The 21556-nt window shown below is 41.7% G+C and overlaps 1 protein-coding gene across 1 annotated transcript in view; it reads left to right on the top strand.

Moving 5' to 3' along the window:
• Positions 1-21556, top strand: part of SYNE2 (spectrin repeat containing nuclear envelope protein 2) — a 152659-nt gene that overhangs the window by 85628 nt on the left and 45475 nt on the right. The window contains exons 67-88 of the mRNA XM_088166323.1: positions 165-332; positions 1286-1405; positions 2350-2462; positions 3094-3235; positions 4143-4274; positions 4838-4990; positions 5236-5445; positions 6531-6632; positions 7672-7791; positions 7897-8097; positions 8451-8624; positions 9214-9345; positions 9697-9893; positions 10102-10234; positions 10853-11035; positions 11470-11616; positions 13141-13317; positions 14582-14737; positions 16066-16215; positions 18505-18681; positions 19863-19996; positions 20452-20656. Coding sequence (XP_088022449.1) covers positions 165-332; positions 1286-1405; positions 2350-2462; positions 3094-3235; positions 4143-4274; positions 4838-4990; positions 5236-5445; positions 6531-6632; positions 7672-7791; positions 7897-8097; positions 8451-8624; positions 9214-9345; positions 9697-9893; positions 10102-10234; positions 10853-11035; positions 11470-11616; positions 13141-13317; positions 14582-14737; positions 16066-16215; positions 18505-18681; positions 19863-19996; positions 20452-20656 — 3426 coding nt within the window. The remainder of the gene's footprint in view (positions 1-164; positions 333-1285; positions 1406-2349; positions 2463-3093; positions 3236-4142; positions 4275-4837; positions 4991-5235; positions 5446-6530; positions 6633-7671; positions 7792-7896; positions 8098-8450; positions 8625-9213; positions 9346-9696; positions 9894-10101; positions 10235-10852; positions 11036-11469; positions 11617-13140; positions 13318-14581; positions 14738-16065; positions 16216-18504; positions 18682-19862; positions 19997-20451; positions 20657-21556) is intronic.

The following is a 21556-nucleotide window of genomic DNA, read 5'->3' as shown; positions in this document are numbered from 1 at the left end:
AGACTACATTGGGGAAAACCTAGGGGGATTGCAGCTATTTCTCTTTTTCCCTTCATGATTCTCTTCTTTTCAGAGAGGGGAGGTGTGAGCATTGACTTCAGAATGTTGTCAGAAAAGGAGTGTTGCACTTCTGACAATGTGTAATTATCTGCTGTCCCTTCTAGGTGAGGTTATCAGAGATTGAACAAAAGGTCCTTTCTTTACTGGAAGATTGTGGAGATAGTGCAGACTACCAACAAAAGACAGAGGCTCTTTCCTTGAAGCTGAAGGAGGTGAAGCGCAATTTGGAAAATGTCCAGATGATGCTCCAAGACAAGTGCAGTGAAGAGCAGGTAAAGCATATGAATGTTGTGCAGGGCAAGAGTTGAGAGTCCTGGTGCTTTAATGGTCTGTAGTTGCAGAGGAACAGTTGGAGCTCAGCGTGTGAAGCAAGGAAGGGAGAAATGTCAGAGTTGCCATTATTCTACTTTGTAATTACTTGTAGTTTGCAACAAGTAGTGGATTTTTAATGAGTCTCTGAACAGCATCTTATCTGCTCTAAGTGCTCAGTGACAGAGGTCAGCATTTTGCTAAGAGCACAGAAAAAGGACTTAGGGTTTGATTTGTTTTTAAATGCTCAAAAAGGCTGTGATGTTTATCTGTGACAGTATCACAGCACAGAGGCCTTTTAGTAATTTTCTCTTTGAAGAAATCTTAAATGCAGTGAGTTCTGTCAGCTCTCCTGCACCATAGTCTTTGCTGAGTTTCCCAGCAAAGAGATGGGTGAGGTGGTAACTCCTGCCTTCAGAGCTCATTCCCTCTCTGTTGTGAGAGGGATCAGAGAAGCCCACCTGGTGTGTTTGTTTGATAGCAGCCACAGTCCCTCTGGTGTGAATTAGCACTGGTAAAGGCTTGTGTTCAAAAACTTCTGTGAGCACAGACAGATTGAAAAGCATAAGCTTTTATAAGCATAGATTGCATATACCTGTATTTTGGTCAAACAAAAAGAAGGGAGGGTTAGTATCACCTAATCTGCTAGGAGGAAAAGAAAAGAAAGTGAAGTAACTATTGGGGGAGACGTGAGGACCTTGGCAGAAGGTTAGAATGGTTAGGATGTTAAAACTTTCAGTGAATTCAACTGGACGAGAATCTTGGCAAAAGTAGCAGTTTTGTTTCATGTGCTGCTGATTCTGTGTTTGGTCAGATCAAGGCAGCTCTGCTTTTGCCATTTCTCCAAGCTGCACTTGTGGGGTTCTGCTCTCTTGTCAAGTCCAGAAGCCTTCCCACAACGAGTCTCCCTTTACAGGTGCCCAGCAGGGAGAGGATTGACCCAGAGCCCCTGGAGATCCTGCACTCTGATGGTTTCAGCACATCCCAGCTGCCCCTTGCCCAACAGCCTTGGCACAATGGGCTCCAGCAGCCACAGGTAATGAATTAATTCTCCTCCCATCTGGGGCCAGGCTGTTCCACATCCCCTGTGGGCTGGGGAGCAGCTACACTTACAGCTTTTCCCTGTGGGATCAGCTCTGTCAAGGGTAGGTTTCAGCTGCCCATCTCCTCCAGGATTTGGGGAGTTTGTCAGGATGGAGAAAGTCCTCACCCCTAAAAACCCTTGTCCAAAAGTTTTAGTAATATCATAAAGCTAGGAGATTGGACAGGTGGGTGATGCCACTTGAATCATTGTGAAATAAGGCAAGAGTCCTAGCTTTAAAACACTGATGTATTATGAAATCTGAATCTATACACTGATACTGTTTTTGAAGGTAAGTTTGAGACTAAAGTTTTGTGAATATACTCCCGTGGGCTAACTCACTATGACTTTTAAGGTTGTTGTTAACACAATATAAAAATCCTGTAATGGTCTGCACTCTGCAAATTACTTCTGTTTTGCTAACTGTAAAATAACTTTTGCCTTTTTCACGCTATTGGAAAAGAGCTGGAGAAAATGGTCCAGCTTTAGCTGCTAGAATTGTTCATTTTTCACTCGACACTCTCCTTTTAACTAATGGAACCCAAACTCATATTTGAGCAAATCCCCATTTTCCCTGTCTATTTCTTTATCTAAGAATTGCAGTCAGTGGTGTTTAAATTTCTATATGTAATTTGTTCCTGGTTGGGCTTTGCTTTTAAAACTTCAGCTCACGTAGAAATATATTCCATAAAAATGCATGTTTGCAGAAATGGTTTGTTCTGTAAATTCATGTTCATACATAAACTGCATTTTATTCTTACAGGTGTGGTCTTATTTTCTTAGCTAAATGATTTTTTTCTATGCTAAATGATTTCACATAAAATGTGATTGGAAAAGCATAATCATCATCTCAGATTGTTACACTTCACATAACTGTTCATGCTATTTTCTGTGCACAGGACCTGAAATTAAAAGCAGCTGAGCAGAAAAGCCTCATTGACTTTATTGAGTCGTGTGTGGAAAAAATGCAGCCACAGCTTGAGGACAGCGTGACTCTGAAATCAGAATCCAGGTACGGAAAAACACCATCAGTTACCAGATTGAGTGATGTAAAACTGCCTAAACTTCTGAAGCCTTGCAGTGGCACCCCTGGTTCTGTTCTTTGGTTCTGTGTGCCTTTAGAAAAATGGCAGAAGCCTGGGGATTTCTCACATCAGCAATCCAGAGAAATGGAGGCTCGTTTATGTGACAGCCTCTTTGGCTGACCCCAGAGTTTAGGATCTCAGTACCAGGACTGACACCTGCCATGAGCTAAATCAGGCCTGTTGGGGGCAAGCTGGGTGCCTCTGTTCACAGCCATGGTTGTACAAATGTACAGATAACCCAGCAGTGTAAAGGCAGCAGCTTTGGAAAAGGGCACATTGGGATCAGGCACCTTCCAGCACAGAGCCAAGACTTCCTGCAGGACCGTGCTCCCCATGTTGTCACTTCAGAGGGGGAGGCTGCCAGCAGGCCCCTGGCATATTTCATGGGAAGGGGAAAGTCCAAACAAGTTTATCAAAGCTTGGATTAATAATCATACATGCACTTGGTTTCACTTTGCTTTTGAGGCAGGAGCAAGAGAAACTAATCTTATACAAGAAACCTTGTTTTACTTGCTCTGCTTCAGTAATTGTCATTCTAACAGTGTTTTCTCAATACAGCAATGGAGAATCTGACTCAAAGAGCAAGCAGGCTGATGCCACCTTAGCTCCAAAGGATCAAATGGGTAATAAATGGCAATATTTACAACAGGAGCTGTCATCAAAGATGAAATCTCCTCTCTGCCAGCTTGTGGAACCTCAGGTTTGTTTAAGTTCCATACAACACTCTGATAGTGTAGATAGCAATTGGTGTATCTTTCTCTGTCATAGTAGCATGGCTGTCCATCAGATAACTGAAACCTGTGCAAGGGTTCTCCAGAGGAGGCTGTCACTGCATAGTGTTTTCATAATTGTCTTTTAATTTTACTTGGAGGTAAATCATGTCTCTGAAGTAGTGACTGCTAAGCATGATGTGGGAGCACTTAGGTGAATCCCTGTGGTTAATGCTCAGAGTAGATGTTATCTGCTTACTTCTTTCAAGAGAACTAAGGGAGTTATCCAGGAAACTCACAGCTGATTCCCTTGGATGCAGGTGAAATCTCAGTTCCCACAAGTAAGAACATTTTGGTGAAAGCAAATCTCTGGCTTAAGTATTGTTCTGCCAGTCACCATTGTGTTCTCTCATTCTCACACATTAAAAGCAGAGTTTGACTTGGCTGTATGTTCTGAACAGACTGCAGACTTTTACTGCTTGGATAAAACTGTAATTCCTATATTAACAGTTTTGTTCATACTAAATTAGAATTATTAGATTTTTCTGTCCTCTGAAATTGCTACAATATGTGGAAGAACATCTGACATATAAAAGGATGAATGTCAACTCTTCTTCAGGCAAGACTTACCCTGCAGTGGGCAGTAGTGTTGCCTTAGCCCAAACTACACTGTAGCCCATAAATCTGAGAGTCAGAGGCTCCTTTTTTGGTCAAGCTCCCATCAGGGCATAGCGTGCCCGATTTCTGCCGGTGAAAAACGGAGCCCTGCTATCCAGGTGCTTTATATCAGTGCCTTAAATCTTTTAATGCTTTTTGATAGGGGTGTTATTTTGTTCCCATAGCCTGTCTTAATTTGAGCTGTTCTTCTAATTGCAATGTTCTTTTTCCAAATGTTAGATCACAACAAAGATGAACATGCTGCCTCGAGGCACATTCTCAGGTGCAGGAACCCCAACTGTGGAAGAGCTCAAAACTTACACTGTCCAGCTGGGAGACCTAAGCCAGGAAGCAAATGTGGTGCATGCACAGGTAAAGATGGCATGTCCTAAGTCTTGCAAATAACCCCAGGGATTCTAGACACAAGACACTCTTTGGACACTGGGAAACAACCAGTAATCATATTATTGCAAATGACATTCACTGTAGTGAGCTTTTGTGTTGGGTATGGACTGTAATGTTGAAATAGGCTGAGGATTTTGAGAAGAAACATTCCAAGTTTCCACTACAATACTTCTACCTGAGTCCAAAAGTTTGTTGGTATGGGTAAAAATCCTCAAACAGTGCAAAGCAAGGAGCCTGTGAATGATTTCAGTAAATCTGCAGGATTGGAGCTGACAAGACAAACTTCTTGTGCTCATGCCTGAGATTAGAGATGTGTAAGAGCACAGCCATTGTCCAGTACATAAAGGGTCATTGTGTCAGCTTCAGCCTCGACATCTCTGAATGTTACATGCGTATATCCAAGTCTGTCCCTCAGTATTTCAATAATTCCATTTTAGTATTAGCTGAGCAAACCTCTAACCTTATACAAGTGAATGAATATTAGCCATGCCTTGGGCGAAAGTACTGACAGCTGGCTTGCATTTACCCAGGATAACGTGGCAGAGGAAGTCTCTTCCAATTTGGACAGAAAATTGTTTGAGTTGCTTCTGGCAATCAGCCGGTGTTTGAATAACATGGAGGAGATGCTGAACACCTCGGTGCTCTCCACTGAAGAGGCAGCTGTGCAGCAGGCTCTCTATGAGGTAACTGCCCCCAGTCCTTCAGGGATTTCCAGTGGCTTTCTGTTACAGCAGAATATATACGGCCTGGTATTTCCTCTCTGTTCTGCTGGCATGATTCAGGGATAATGCCTCCAAACTATTTTGTATTGCACAGATTTGAGTCTGTTGCTTTTAACAATTATCAGCTCGAGTCCTGCTGCTTCTTGCGGGCAAGAGTCCTTGCATAGACCATTTTCACTCATGTTGTTTTTCTTTCAACCCTTTAGACTCTGTCTGTGGAGCTGCAAAAACTTCATGCTGATCTGAGTGATAAAAAGGATGATCTTCTGAAGTCCATCAGCTGTGCTGGTGGGAGCACAGATGTGTTCTGCGAGTGCTTTAACAACTTGCAGGCGCGGCTGGAACAAACTCAAGCTGCCACTGCTTCAAGGAGCAGCTCCATGAAAGCTGGGCTGGATCATAATAGCAATTACCTGGTACTCCTCTGCCAAATGCACATCTTGTTTCACAGCATCTGTTAGGCTTGTCAGTGTTAATGCATTTGAGTTACAGATGAGCTCTGATGGGCTTTTTTCTTTTTTTGCTACTTCAAAAACTTGTATTGGTCTCTCGAGAAGCAGATTAATTTTGCTGGTTACAGTGCTGTTTGCAATGCTGGCTGCCACAGAAACCTGGATCACAGCAGAAAATTTGCATGCAGAAAGTATGGAAGTAACCTGGGATCCCATGTAGGCTGAGCTGCAGGCTAAAGCAAGTTTCTGTGCCTAGGGACTGGGCCAAGGAGGGTGTCATATATTCCTTCAGCTGCTGTGTCCTCAGGAGAGGCAAGCTTCCTCCCTTATTTTTAGAAATGTATTTGGAGGTTGATTTGATCCCACTGCATATACTGTTCCTTTAGATTTTGTGCCACAGAAGCAGAAGCCATAGTTTCACAAATTTTCCTTCTTTTGTTCTTTGTTGGAAAAGCAAATCGTGAGAACCTTTTCTTTAGATTCTTGTGATGGGCTAAATCTACTATTGCTGGAAAATATTCAGATCAGGTCTTTAGTCTGAGCTAGGGAAGGAAGAGTCTGGTCTTTGAAATACAGTTTGCAATGTCCAGCAAAAACTCCAGTATGCTCATCATCTGCAAGTCATCCTGGCCTTTTACTGCTGAATAATAAAGCAGCTTCTTTGAAGAACACTGGGATGTTGTCTCCAAACAGCCACAGAACTAGTCTTGCAATGTTTACTTATACAGAATCCATAGAGCTCCATCAGTCCCTGGTAATGGGCTCATTTTCCCATTTTCAGAAGAGAATAATTTGATTCTCTTACCAGTTTCCCAGATTTTTAGGGTCATTTAGGATCATTGTGACAGAGTAATCTGCTTCTTACATACTACGTAATACATATGCTTTATTTTGGTGTTGGTTCTTTTTTTTTAATTTTCTTTCTTTGTTTAAGAGGGAAAAAATGCATTTACCTAAAGAGGTAATAATTTTGTTTGCTGTGTAATTTTGTCTGGTCATTACTATTCTCCTGTTACGTGATGTATTTGTGATGTTTGTTTCTTTTGCAGAATCAAGCCAGGCTACTGTATGATCAGTTAACTGAGAAAAAAGCTGCTCTGCAACAATGCTTGAATGAACTACATGGACATAATGTTTCTGAACAGCTTCAGGTAATTTTATTTGAAGGAAATGAGAGTTTCTGCAGAATTAGCTATTATTTCAATTTTTCTGCAATTTGTGAAGTTTCATATTTTCTAAAGTTTGAGTCTAAGTTAGATTTTTAAAGTGGGGAAAGGAGAGAGTTCAGTATTTGCTGTATTCACCACCACCCCTTTTCCTTTTTTTTTTTTTAACTACACCCCAATCCATAGTCAGACCTAATTCCAGAGATTTTAGTGGTTGAACCAGTCTCTCCACAACCTCCCAGAGCAAATACACCCCATACTATGGCAGGGAAGAAAAAGAGCTCTACATGTTATGCCTGTTCTTATGCCAAACTGCCTTTTCTTTGTGGGGATAGGACTCTGGTATTTCTACCTTCTCATGCAGCATTTATGAGCACTTTATCATATGGAATTTGACCAGTTAAGCTGTTTTCTTTGACCTTTATTGGGATTATCAGAAAATTAAAAATTAACAGACTGCAAATCCTCCCCAGAATGGTCATTGGCCATTTACGTATTTATTACCAAAGTGGGGAGGGTATTCTGAAGCTTTTTTGTTACAGGCTCATAACCTTGCTTAGAGGCATAATTTTCTGCCAGACCAAGAGCTGTGTTCCTTGCTGAATTCCCTAGCAAGGACTGGCTATATTCTGTTAGGTAACCACTCTTGGAAAAGGAATGCCAGAAGTACACAGGTTTCCTTTCTTCAGAGAGATCCTGTCTCAATCCCTGATTATTTCTGATTCATAAGAAAAAAACTGTTTTCTGAGTCCATGATTCCTTTTAATGGCTGCTCTTGTATTAGTAAATAGAAAGGCATGTTGAATGTTGTCCTGAGGCACAAGACCTGAATTCCCTTCTTGGTTGTGCTGTGTGAACACAGTAAGTTATGCCATGTTTTGCCCATTTAGTTTATAAGCTCGTTGGATTTTCTGAAGTGCTAGCACAGGAGAGATCCAGCCTGAATTCACTGCACTACCAGTGATAATAGAAAGTTTAATTGGAATGGAACTCTTCCTAATAGTTAATTTTGTCATTCGTCCAGAAAATTGGTGCCTGTTCTGTGGAGCTGCAAAACTTTGAAAGCCAAGTAGCAAAATTGAGAGGCCATGGAGAAAGATTGCAGTTACCTATCACTTTAATCCAGGAAGCTTATAAATTAGAGGTAAGAGCACAGTACAGTTTCCACTTACTCACCAAGGTTTGATTCTTTTAAGCAATGCATTTGCAGCATCAAAAGGCTGATGGCTACCCTGTGTTTGCATTGTAGGATGTTCTGGATGACATGTGGGGAATTCTGAAAGGAAAATACATGGAGCTGAACTCCCCTTCCATCAGTGAAAGCCAGTATGAGGACTTGCTTCGTGGGTTTGCAGAGCTGGTAGCTATTGGAAGAGAGAAGATGGCACAAGATCCAAAGCACCTAACAAAAAGCAGAGCAGCTCTGCAGTCTCACCTGAAAAATCACAAGGTATGAGTTGTTCATCACAGCACTGCCCAGGGCAGCATAGCAAGGAGCAGTGTATCTGTGACTGGTTTCTCTCCAGTGTAGTGGAGGACAGTGACTGGCTCATAGCAAAGGGGAGGGACTGGTGTTATGTGCAGAAAACAAAGACAAGTTTTTTCAGTAGACCAAAATAGTACCAATTTTGGTAATAAATTGCTATTCTGCTTACCTCATAACATATTACTGTGTAAGGAAAACACATTTCTTATAGTTATCCCAAAGGATTATTGTGTCCTGCCTACTAAAGCCTTAGAACTCCTGCTGTGGGAGTGTGATCTCTCTTTAAGAGCAAGCTTTAACTTGGTTTTTTTTCCCAGGATTTTTTCCGCAACCTCGTGACACGCATGGCTTACATGGAAGTGTTTTCCAAGAGAGTGAGTCCTTCTGTCCTGCAAAAGAGAGAGGAGTTCTGGAGAGAGCTGGTGAATGAAGTCAAATTGCTGGAGCAGAAGGCCTGCCAGTATGGAATACACTTAGAAAGCCTGTTAAAGGTAATAAATGAAAAGACACCTAAGAGTAAAACCTACAGGGAAGGAGAAAAGCAGCGTCTGGGGCAGCTCTTGTCCTGCCAGTGATCCTTTTGCTAGTACTTGTCCTTTCCTGTTTCCACTGGACAGCAGCAGTCTATTTATTACTTAATCTATGTGTATCAGTAAACCAACTTCCTTCTTGAAAATCTCTGGAAGTGGATATTTCAACAAATCACACTTCAGGGCTTCTTGCTGTAATTTCTGAGTGTCTGGACTGACAGAAGAGCCCTTTAAGGCAGAAAAATACCAGCACCACTGTAAAATAAAACTTAAAGAATTCAATGAATAATCTCAGAACATCTCTAGAGAATAAAAAATTGCATAAACCACTTTAAAATAAGAATCCTTAAAAATTTGGGAAAAGGCATAATTAATTCATCTGTGGTGAAATCGTGTCTCACTTTGATATTTACATATTATTCGCTTACTTTTGTGTTACGTTTCATTAAAGTACAAGCTGCTGGTGTTAGAGAAGGCATTAAGGCCTGAGTCTGGTGTATTAAAATGCAAGTGGATGTGTGCTGTGTTAAGAATTCAATGTATTTTTTAGGATTGGATGGTATTTGATGAGGAATGCCTAGTTTTCAATAAGGAGTTAGAAGCACTTGCCTCTACATTGCCTTCTGTCAGTTTGGTTGAAGAAACTGAAGAAAGATTAATGGAAAGGATTGCACTTCTAGAGGTATTTATATGTTTGTCACTGCTTTTCTTTATGCATCAGTAGAGCTGGCAAAAAAATAATAGTATATGACTAGATGATTTGCAGGGCACTGCTTCCTTTGTCTCCTCAGCTGTGTGTGGATGCAAGTTCAAAACTGACTTGTAAAAGTAGGAGAAGATGGGGCAAACAAACCTTCAAAAACCTGTGTCCCTTTTGCATTCAATGAATTGTAGATTCCTATCGTTTGGAAAATAAAATACATTACAGAGGAAAAGTAAGATTAAGAAGTTAGAACAAGTGACATGTGGTTTTTTAGTTGTGTTTTCTGTGTTTAAAATGTTACTGTTTTGCAAACTTCCCATATTCTGACAGAAAATCAAAAGCAGTGTTGATGAAAAGCATGCCAGGCTGTACCAGATGGTGAAAGAAGGGAAGAAATTGCTGACTGCTGTGAGCTGTCCTGAAATAAGAAGCCAGATTGGGAAGCTGGAAGAACAGTGGTTGTCTTTGACCAAAAAAGTTGGCCATGAGCTACACCGACTTCAAACATTACTGAAACTCCTGGTCAGGTGGGTCTAACACAGAAAAACAATTTGAGGTATCAGCTAGACATTAGTTTGTGATTATTTTACAGATGACAGCTGAAGCCATGCTTCTGCAGCAGAGGTGCCAGAATAGCACAGAGGGGCCTTCTCACAGGGAAGACAACTTGGAGGGTGAGAAATGTATCCCAGCCTCAGCTAGATATGTGTGTCTGTGCTTTGTTCCCTCCTGTAGCTACAACAAAGACTCGGAGGAATTGATGAAATGGTTGGATTCTGCTCAGCAGAGAATGAATTTTTGGAAGGAGCAATCTCTCAATGTGTCACAAGATCTCGCCACCATCAGGGACAACATCAGCAGCTTGTTTGTAAGTCACTGCTGCCAGGTTTAGATTAAGACATTGTGAATTCTGATCCTAGTTTTTTTTTGTTTGCCAGGACCTTGAGCCACCCACATAATAGAGCAGTGAATGGCTGTGTGCCCCAAAGCCACTGAACAACTGAACCTGGAGTGTGGGCTCAGGGTACAGGAGTGAAGGTGGTCAGCCAAAGTCAGGAAAGAGAAACAGGCTGATTGCATTTCATGTCTTTGCCTGCTCCCCTTGGATGGCTGGCCAGGAGGTTCAGCCCCAGTGTGAGGCCAGGCAGAAGGAATAGTGCCCAAAGGGAAAGCAAAGCATCATCATGAAGGTTTGGCTGCTAGATGTGAGGTCTGAGGACTGGGGTTGCTCCCTGGACCTCTCCATGTGAAGTGAGGATCAGGATATTCCCAGTCTCTGTGGGAGCAAAATGTGGCATTCAGCACTGTGTATCAAGGTGGGCAAAAAAAAGTGCTTTATCTGCCAGAACATGCTGAACTTAGGTTTTCTGAGCTTTGCCATCTTAAAATCTGTTTGTTGAGGCATTTCATCCTGTGAAAATACGGCTTGTCTTCATTTCAATAGATGCATAAATATTTACTCTTCCTTAAATCCCATGCACCTCAGACATTCTCTAAGGAAGTTGATGAAAAATCTTCCCTGAAGTCATCAGTGGTGAGCACTGCCAGCCAGCTCCTCCATGTGAAGCAAGCTGATATGGCAGCACTTAGGTCATCTTTGGCAAAGTTTGAGCAAAAATGGGGAGAACTGATTACACAGCTCCCAGCCATCCAAGAAAAGCTTCACCAGGTGAGTGAGAAGCTCTGCTGCCACCACTGTTCAAGCTAAATAATGATGTTAAAATGCTACTGCTGGGATTCAGTTGCCTTTTTCTGAATTAGCTGTGCTATGGTTTCAGAATAACCCCAATATTATACTGCAGTTTAAATATTGCTGTGTTCTTCCTGGGCTGCTTTGCATGCATTTGTTATCTTTACAGTTTTGCATGAAAGACTGTTACTTAAAATTGGAAAGAATTACTCAAAACTGGAAAGAATGTTATTTCAGATTAATGAATTCTGGAACTGAAGTCATTTGCCCCTCTGGAGCACAGGGCTCACTTTCAAGTTCATGCCCCAGTAATGCGATTATAGTGCCTGAGCCTTTCTAAAAATAGAAATGTCATTTTCCTTGGTATTTCTAACAAGTAGAGTGTAGAGGATTCATTATATGCTTTACCTCAGCTTCAGATGGAAAAGCTTTCATCACGGGAAGCTATTGCTGAACTAATGGCCTGGCTGGACCATGTGGAACAGCAGCAGGAACAGGAGGAGCCAATAAATTCACAACGTGGTGCTGCCCAAGTCAAGACCCTCCTTCAGAAGTACAAGGTAAATGGGAATCTGTAAGTCCAGGCTGCTGTAAAAAGGATGGAAGCAGCCTACAGGCACTGTCATATCCTTCTCCTTGCTCTCAAGGGCGTTCCTTAGTCTGAAACGTGTTGTAACATCCTTTGTAAAATGTATGCTTCCATGGCACACAAACCACTGCCTGTTCTGCAATACAGCTCCTGCCTGCTGGGCTGTAATCTCCTTTTCTCCTGCTGTCCCATCTGTCTCATTTGTTGTCTCTCTTGCATTTAGATTATAAAACGTGGCAAGCTTTCCTTCCATAGGAAGACAGACTCTGTTTGTGTCTTTTTAACAAGGAATACCTCCTAAGGGAGCTCTATAACCTGAATCCATTTAACTAGAGAACAGAGGTGTTGAATTTTATGTGTCATCAAAAGAAATAACCTGCTAGAAAAGAGGGACAAGATGAGCATCCTTGCAGAGAGAGAGGCTGCAGCAGACTTTGGTGCTGTTCAGATGTTGTAGCAGAGTGGCAGGGGCTGATTGCTCCAGCCACAGGAAGGATTCAAGCTGTGTACTCCAGAGATGCCAGGGAGCCCAGCTTCAGGGCATGCATCCCCACAGAGCCATATTTTGCTCTGCCTCTGGTCAGGGCTCAGAGAGGCTGACAGTTCTCAGTCTGCAGCTGCAGCTCACAGGCATTTTGGTGCTGCACGTAAGGCAAATGTCCATGCCAACATTTATTTCCAAGTGTTTTGGTACAGCACATACATAACATTTTGGTCTGTATGAGTTGGATTTGGCAGTTGGGACATGTAGGTGAGGTGCTGTTTTTAGCTTTGGATATTTAGAGGTGGGTTTGTAGGTGTGTCTTTTGCATTTGTCAGGAAGGTGGGGTTGTGTGTGCTGAGAAGAAAGCTGGGATGAGGGTCACAAATTCCTACAGGGAAGCAGCTGTGGCTTCAGTACCGCTGATGTGGTATTCCCTGCTGACTTTTCTGGGCACTACTAGATAAGTATGGAGCCCTTTCCTGCTCTTTTCTAATACCCTCTGAAATAAAAAGACTTTCTCTTATGTTTTCACTTCGCATGTAATTTCTCACTTAGCTCTCTGTGCAAGAGATGCTGGTGCTAGAGGACACTTTTTCCTCTTGTTGCATTGCCTGTGAGTTGCAGGAGTGTGGGAAAGCCTTGGTTTTAGCCTAATATGGGTTTGTGGCAGTGTGATGGTTTTGTCCAATTGATTAAGTACAGGGTCTGCCAGCCCTGGGTTTTATTCCCTGCTCTATCACTATTCTGTTCTTACCTTGAACTACCCACGTAATGATAGAGATTTTCTGCAGAAATTTCAGTGAATGGAAACAGCTACACAAATATAGAATGGTAAAATTTGAGAATTATTTCTACAGACAGATTTCTTTCAGAAAAATATTTTAAGTCATGATTCAAACAAAGTCATTTATGTCCCGTTGCCACGCCTTGAAGCATCATTGGAACCAATCAGATTAAAACTACAAAACCGAGTGGCTTTCGTTTATGTTCTTTCTCTTTTTTCCCCTGCAGGAATACATGATGGAAATGAACTTTAAGCAGTGGATGGTAGATTTTGTTAACCAGTCCCTGCTGCAGATGAGCACCTGTGACGTGGAGAGCAAGCGCTACGAAAGGACAGAGTTTGCTGAGTGCCTGGGCGAGATGAACCTGCGGTGGCACCGCCTGCAGGCATCCCTCAGCAGAAAGGTGGGATTGAGCTCCCATGGCCTTCTCTCTTACAGCTCTGATTTTACCCGTGCCACTGCTCTGTATTAGGGATATATCAAGCTACCAGCAGTTTTCCTGTTGTAGCAGTTGGATTTGTGAAAGCAGAGATTGTTACGTGAGTAGCGTTGACAGCCACGTTCAGATGGGGACATCTGAGCCTCCTGGACAAGGCACAGCAGGGATCAGTTCCCAGCCCTGCTCCAGCCCTCCTGGGGCACTGGAAATGGCTCACTCTGTGTCGTGTCCTCCTCCTGCAGTAGTTAAATATGCTTTGCAATGGAGTGCTCTGAAGGTCAGCAGCTGATAGTCAGTCTATGTGCAGACTTTTCCTATCAGCACATAATCTTGTTTCTCTGAAGAAAATCTGTTTCAGGCAACGCCTCAGAATTATTCTATTCTAATGAGGCTAGAAATAATCCATGCATCCAGAATTAGATGCTGCTGCTTATGTGCACCAATGCCCAGAAAAGCTGGTGTGACTCATGATATGGAAAAGACATGGGGGAGCTGAGAATCCCAAAATGCAACCATGAGGCTGCTGGAATGAATCCCTCTACCAACACATTTCTCTTTCTTTTTTCTTTTTCTTTCTTTTTTTCTTTTCTTTTTTTCTTTTCTTTTTTCTCTTTTCTTTTTTCTGCATCTCAATTTATACAGCTTTGGGAGAAGCTGCCCTTTCTGAATTCAGATACAAAGACTTCTGGTCGGATGGAAAATTGCCAATATTTTTTAGTTCAGAAAATCTTCTGGAAAATTTTTAAGTGGAAATTTCATTTTCCATACAATTGAAAATTTCCATAATGAAATTTCAGTTTTGTTGGGGAAAAGGTTATCTTCTGTAAATGGAATTTTCTTGAAATTCCATTCTAGGATTTAATGGATCCTCAGGGCCAAGATATGAATATAAGAAACTTTTGAGGTCCCTTTCTTATTAGTAGCCTTGTTGGTAGGTTTTAGTGATAATGAGATTTTCGGACTTCATATGAAAGTGTCCACATAACCCAGGGTCCCCCAACTTGTCAGGTCTCTCAGCTCCAGAACATACACTGCCTTGTTTCTTCCAAAGGAAAATGTTAGATCCTGAAGTGCCTGCAAAACTTTTTAGGTTTTCCTTTCAAAATATTTTCTCTAAAGAGTATTTTCAGTATAGATTTTGTAATCTCAAATTTTGTCATGGAAGACAGAGCCCTGTGTCTGCCCAGCTGTAGGTTCAAGTAAGTTAAAACAGTTCTGTAACTTTCAGATACAAGACCTGGAACACATTTTGGAGGATATTACTGAGAATGAGAACAAAGCCCAGACTCTGCACAACTGGCTGGAAGCTCAGAGTGATCGACTGAGATCCTTACGGACCCCAGCAAGTCTGATCTCTGCACAGAACACCTTAGATGATTGCAAGGTAAAGCATGACATGAGTGATGTTAGTGTTAAAGCCTTATTTAGCACTGCTGAATCCAGACTAAGGAACTGCACAGATTTTCCCAGAAAGAAATGTGAAGGAAATTGCCATTTCCCAGAAGGATTCTCCAGTATAATTTTAATTAAAGCATGTTGCATTCAGGTGATAAAGAGTCAGAGCCACTTTTAATGTGAGTGGCTATTCTGTGTTTTTTTCCACCAATTGAAGATGCATCTGCTGTTGCTTCATGATATTTGGAGTGTTGTGCAGCATTATTGTATTCTGAGATACTTCCAATAGAAGTAGTTCTCAGTTCAGCACAGCCATTGCAGAAGTTATCAATTCCATTAGTTTGAAGAACTCTGTGATGGAAGTGTCATGGAAACTACTCAGTTCCATTTGGAGAAATAGCAACCCTCTCTCCTTCTGCCCGAGATTGTAGTGTAGCCTCTCTGCCACAGCCTCAAGGATCTGGGTGTCATTTGTTATGTTTTTCTAGGCATCAGATCCCTCAAAATTAATCCAGGTGGCAGCCAGCTAATAATTGGTTCCTATTACTCTGACAGTCTTCTGTTTTCATTCAGTACAATGTTCCCTTTCAGGTTTTTAACATGGAATATTTGTTCTTTCATTGCCATGGTTACATCTCTCTTGTAGTAGACTGCTTTTATTGTCTGGAGTGCTCTGTTGCACACTGAGTTACTTGCATCTCTGAAACGGGTGGAGGGGCCAGAATGGAAGAAAGGCTCAAGGGTAGCTTGGATTAAACACTCACCTGCTCAGAGCATCATACAGTGCTAGGATACAGGTGGCTAAAATGTTTCATTGAAATTCATTTGGTCAATAAATATGAGGTCCAACTTTAAAAATGTTTTGGGAACTGTCAGTGAGAGGTGAAAAAAGGTCATGGCTTTAAGTGTAGCATTATAGGGAAATGTTATGGCCCATTGTGGGCATGGATAGTTCCTCACATTGTAAAAAACTCCCTGCTGAGCTTTCCCCAACATGTCAAGACTTATTTTGCTGATTGTGCTGGGGAAGGAGTTATTCTCCCAGGTATCTCCATTCATTGGAGATTGTTCTCACTTGATCTCACTGGAATTTTTACCATGGGAGTCCCTCTGAGTAAAGGGACAAACTGAAAATCACTTTCTAGAAGTTAGGATGTCAGGAACTTGCCCACTGCAAAACCAGTTCCTGTCTTACTTTTGCATGACTGGAGAATTGGACAAAATTGGTTTTAAAGAAGGAATGTTTATCTAAGCCCCTCACACAGAAGTTTTTTTCTATGCTCATTAAAAGATCTTTTTTTTTTTCCCGTTATTTAGGAGCTAGAAAATCAACTCACAGCTAAATCCGAAACTCTTGATGAGCTCCAACAGAGTTTGGCTTCGAATGGTAGTGCAGAACAAACCTCAGAAGCTCAGACTCTCAGGATAACTGAGCTGTGTGAAATGAAGGACAGCATTGTAAACCAGGTAAAAAAAGCCTTGCTTGTGTTCAGGTTTTTTCCACTGCATGTTCTGACCACCAGTGTTATTAATCCTCTTCATGGGATGGCAGGAGCTGGTACAAAAAGAGATGCAAAGTATTCCTTACTCTTTACCTTCCTAAGAATTTAGTTTTCAGTGTTTACTGTAAAGTAAATTAATGTATTTCCGAGTTGAGAGAGAAAAATTAGTCTGATCTTGAAGTGTTTGAGTACAAAGGGAGGAGGAACAGTGCAGTTTAAGAAAATTAAGAAAGGCTACTGCTTTTTTTCTGTCAAGCTGAAAATGAAAACCTTAAAGTCTCTTACTTGATCTCCTTCTCTTTCATACTCTGCTCTTTCTCCCCTGTAGTGCAACTCTGGCCCTGTTCTCATTGCAACTTTTCCACCTCCCAGTTACTCTTCCATCCACACATCAGGGTGGCTTTTGCCATCTTCAAATCCTGTGTAGTTTCCACTTGCTTCAAGGAGAGTCTGGCAGATTGGTTTCCCATGCAAACTGCCTCCCCAGCAGTTATAGTCATAATATCTTTGTAATTGGAGCTGATTTTTTTTTTTTATGTGGGTGTAATTGATAGGTGCAGGAGAGATAGTAATGAATACATTCATAGATTTGAATTTGTGATAATAAATAACCACGTGCTATAGAGAATTATACATGATGGAGTGGTTGTGTTTCAGTTAAGATTGCTTTATGCTCTTTATTACAGATTCCTTGCCTTTTTTCCTCTGATGTGAAACCTGAACCGTTTTTGCTCTTCCACAGGAGATGTCGATCCAGCATTGATCTGCTGCTTCTTGCTTTAGGTTTCAGCAGAAAACATGTGATTGTTTCTTACCGTGACAGCAGGGAAATCTATGTCTATGTACATGAGGGAAGTTTTTCCTTCTAATGTATAGCTGGGGATAGAAATCGGCAGGATTCACAGCCTGGTGCTTTTTTTCTTCTTACAGTCACCATGGGTCATGTCAATTTTAGGAATTTTATGACTAAACTACCAAACTTGCAAACTGCAGGATGTTCTTGGGGCTGAGCTGTCTGTGTGTGCAGTGAAACAGCAAGTGCAGGTTCCTTCCCACGGGTGACTGCTCACATCAGAGCCAGGCAGAGATTTCTAATACAGGGCTAAGGAGATGTAATACCTTGATTAAATTGTCTGTAGGTTGAGCCTGTGAGTCTGTGGCCCAGAGACATTTCCCGAGAACGATGTCTTTCCATCTTCCTTGTGTGGGCAGTAATTAGCTACAGGCTACAAAAAGCAATTAGAGATTCCTCCCACCTGTACCATGATTCAAAAGAGAATAGGGATGATTAATCCACCAGCCTGTGTGTGCCTGAAACTAGAACACTAGGATAAAATGATCTGTGCAGTCTATTTCGGGTGAACTGTGGTGTGGACCTTTTTTTCATCTTCCGTTGAGAGGCTGCATGGTCAGAACTGAAATCTGGTATCTGGCTTTTGTCAGGTCTTGTGGACACATGGTTTTTTGTCTGCCTGGTTTTCATGCTTTTCTCCAAGCATGACTGAGAATTGGTATTGAACTAGGTGAATGTTTTGCCTAACCCAGGACATGCCTTATGTACTTCCCTGAAACAGAAGGATAAAAATGGCTGAAGGAGGACTGTGGTTTTGTTTGCAGTATCTAGGAGCCTGTGGCAAATGGAAGCCATGCCTACCCCTTATAGATTAGACAGCTGTAATACTGAAAGAGACAGAAAATAAAGGGGCTATCCATCATTTAATTTTGTATGAAAATCCTGAACTTGCTAGCCTGGGATCCAGGTGAGCCTGAATTATTAGAACACAATGGTATAAGAGGGATGACAACTCTCAAGTATTGCAGTAGTGGCTTCTTCCATGCAAACCAATTTCTGTTCAAATTGTCCTTGAAAGGAAACTTGATCTCTGGATCAAACTATCTGTTTCCTAAGAAGATTAAGCCTTTCAGCTTCCTCCCACTTCAGGTTGATTTTGGCAGGAAGGAATAAGCAGTTCATTATTTCAGTTCTTCCTGGGGTGTTCTAGCAGAATAGTGTTGCCTTGAACTCCAGTGAAATTTTAATCTCCAGCAAATTCTTACACTTCACTCTAGATATGATTTACTGCTTTTTTTGAAGCCTGCACAATTCCTTACCAAGTAGTAAAATACTCCAATTTGGCAAATTCTTGTGGATTGTCATGGATTGAACATTGAGTTTAGATTTCTAAGTCAATTTAAAGGTGATTTATATGTCAGGACTATCCAAGAAATATTAACAAAAATAGTTTATCTGCAGGTTGCACAGCTGAAGGCCTCAATGGAATCAATACTGGAGCAGTGGAGAGCATATGATGAAATTTATGCAGAAGTCAGCTTGATGACAACAAGATATTTGTACTGCATAGATCAGTGCAAACCATCTGAGGAAGAAGCTTCATTGGAAGCTTTGAAAAAACAGGTCAAAACTCTCCAGGTAAAGTCTTATTTCTGTACTTTCTCCTGTGCCTTTAGGCAAACAAACTCCACTGAAAAAAAAAGACTGAACAAATTATTCTGAGCAAATTTTTCCTTATTATAATGACACTGAAGTTAGCGCAATATTACTATTTTTTTTATCTCCAGAGGCATTTCAACTTCTTATTTTATGTAGTGCATAAGTTCAACTTGAGTGCAATTTAGGTACCAAGGTTCATTAAAAAACCCCACAGAGTCCTCATGCCCCCTTGCACCTTGTATTGATGCTGAGCCTGACATTTCTGCTTGGTCCAGCACCAGCCCAACTATTCTGTCAACTTCCAGAGAGCTGGAGTCTCCCGCACAGCTTCTGAATGAGTCAAAATGCCAGACATAAATGCTCTGGGTCCTCCGGCTGCTCTGCTTGGCTGTTAGAGACTCCAAGTGGAGCATCTGGAGCTGGCAGTTAGGCTGGCCCTGGGTCTGGGCATTTCACAGCTCTGGCTAAAATCCACTTTCCTGATTTTAAATGAGTGTTGAAAGGCTGTGCAAGCACTCCCTGTGTTCCTGTAAATAAGGGCTGCTTTGGGGTTTTTTAAAGTTGAATCAGAAGTGCTGCAGGACAGACTGAGGCTGTGAATGCTGGGTATGGGACTCTTGGCAGTAAACTCTGCACAACCACCCTCACCTTGTCTCATGTTATAAATAAAAGGAACTGGGCACCTTCTCACCTCCTTCCTTCAATCACTAGTCTCCAGGTTTACTTTTAACGTGGAGCAGTTCACAGATATGTTGTAATTGCCTGTATCAGGAGGGGGAACTTACAGCTGAGGATGGGAGGTGTCAAGCCAACTTTACTGCCAATAGAAACAGTGGCTAAAAATAAAAGCATTTTTTATTTCTAGCAAATTCATTTTTCAGTTCAGAGGTGTGGGTTTGCTAAATGAGCTTTTACTTTAACAGCCAATAAATTATCTCAGTTTAGAATAGGTCTCCTGAATGATTTTTTTTTTTAACTTGGACCATTTCACCTCTCTTAACTTCCTAATTTTTAGGAACAGGTGTTACATTTTCTGCAAACATTTTAATCTGTGCTGCAAAAGTGTGGCATTACTGCTGCCCTATCCCTGCCAATCTATAGGGGAAGTTACACTTAGGTTGTTTATCCCCCACAATTAATTGCAATAATCCATTCTGCAGGCTCTTCAAGATGAATCAGAGAACAATGAAGAAAGCTGGGCCAAGCTCCAGGCTGCTGCCAGTAACCTGAAGAAGAGCTGCTCCCCCTCTTTTGCAGAGATTATTGACCAGAAGTGCACAGAGGCACACTCTAGGTAAACCTGCAAAATCAGACCCCAGTTATTAATATTTAAAAAACCCAGGTTGTTGAGGCAGGACTCTAACATCTGTCAGATTTGAAAATCTATACTAATGCATCTCACCCATCTAAGGGCATCTCTGTGAGCAGCAGAATCATAAAATCATGGAATGATTTGGGTTGGAAGGGACTTTAAAGATCACCCAGCTTCAAACCCCCTGCCATCAAAAGGGACACCTTCCACCAGAGCAGGTTTCTCCAAGCCCCATCCATCCTTGAATACTTCCTGGGATGGGGAACTTGTACATTTTACCTGCATGCTTTTCTTGTGATGGCTCCCACAGCACCAACTGTGGCTTTCAGGAACATGAGTGTGGATGCAAAGCAACTCCCACAGGAATCCTGTGCCAAATCATATTCTACAGGAGAACCTACTAGGAAAACACTCTTAATCTTTTGATATTTTGGCAGGTGGAACTCAGTAAATGAAGACATCACAGATCAGCTGCGGGCAGCACAGGCAGCTCTGCAGCTCTGGGAGCCCTTTGATGCTTTGTGCTCTGAGACAGCAGCCAAGTTACAGCAGTACAGCCAGCAGTGTGCTCAGCTCCTGGATGCTCACATGCCTGAGGAGAACACGATAGAAACCCTGGAGCAGAGGATACAGGAGATAAAGGTACGTGGATGAGTTTCTGCTGCCTGGTACAAACCAAGATTTATTTTTGAGAAACAAGGCAAAAGAATACCAACAGTCCAGTCAGTGGAAAAGATAAAATATTGGGTTTCTTCCCTGAACAGGCACTTGTGTATTTCCTTTAAGCACTTTGACCAGAGACCAAACCAGAGTTAGTGTATGGTGAGGAGAGAGCAGAAGGGAGTCATATTCCATCTCTGCCCCTTTCTGCTCTACACAAAAATCACACCTGTGTTGAAAGGAATCACTGAAAGAAAAATTATTTACCTTATGGGGCATTGCTTGGGAGGAGGGATAATATTTACTAGAACAATAGCAGAGAGAAAAAAGAGCATTGTACCCAAGCACAGGATCATCCTGAACTATTCCACAGCCTTCAAATTGTTTTTAATTGGATTTGGTACTGTGTTTTGGTCTGGTGTGATGAGTTCACAGACTTCTGAGCTTATTAGATTGTTCTAAATGCTTTTGTCTTTAGGCAAATGAGATCTCATGCTGAATCCACATGGTACATTGGAATCTCTCAGACAGCAAAGCTGTCATTGGGTTCTGACATTTTTGGTTTCTTCAGACGGCAATAAAGAAATACAATAATCCTTGTGTCAGGACAGAGCAGTGATTCATCATGTTTTATGAATCTCTAGTCACGAATTGGAAGAAGTCCAGAGTCTTCCATTTTGCATGTAACCTTAAATAAGAAACTTTACATTACAGGGAAGAGAAGTCATGTATGTCTTTCTTGTCAGGAAAAACTGACAGCAGCAAAGCCTAGACCAGAATGTTTTTAGTCTTTTCTGATCTACTAATGGCTGTGACAGAAATTCACCAATATGTCAGCAAAAAGGAATTGCCTTTCCTGGAAATTTTTGGGAAGAGTGTTAC

This window comes from Sturnus vulgaris, chromosome 6 (genome assembly GCF_052056855.1).
Source record: "Sturnus vulgaris isolate bStuVul1 chromosome 6, bStuVul1.hap1, whole genome shotgun sequence".
NCBI lineage: Eukaryota > Metazoa > Chordata > Aves > Passeriformes > Sturnidae > Sturnus > Sturnus vulgaris.
Note: the sequence above shows the minus strand (reverse complement) of the source record. Positions and strands in the feature narration are given on the sequence as shown.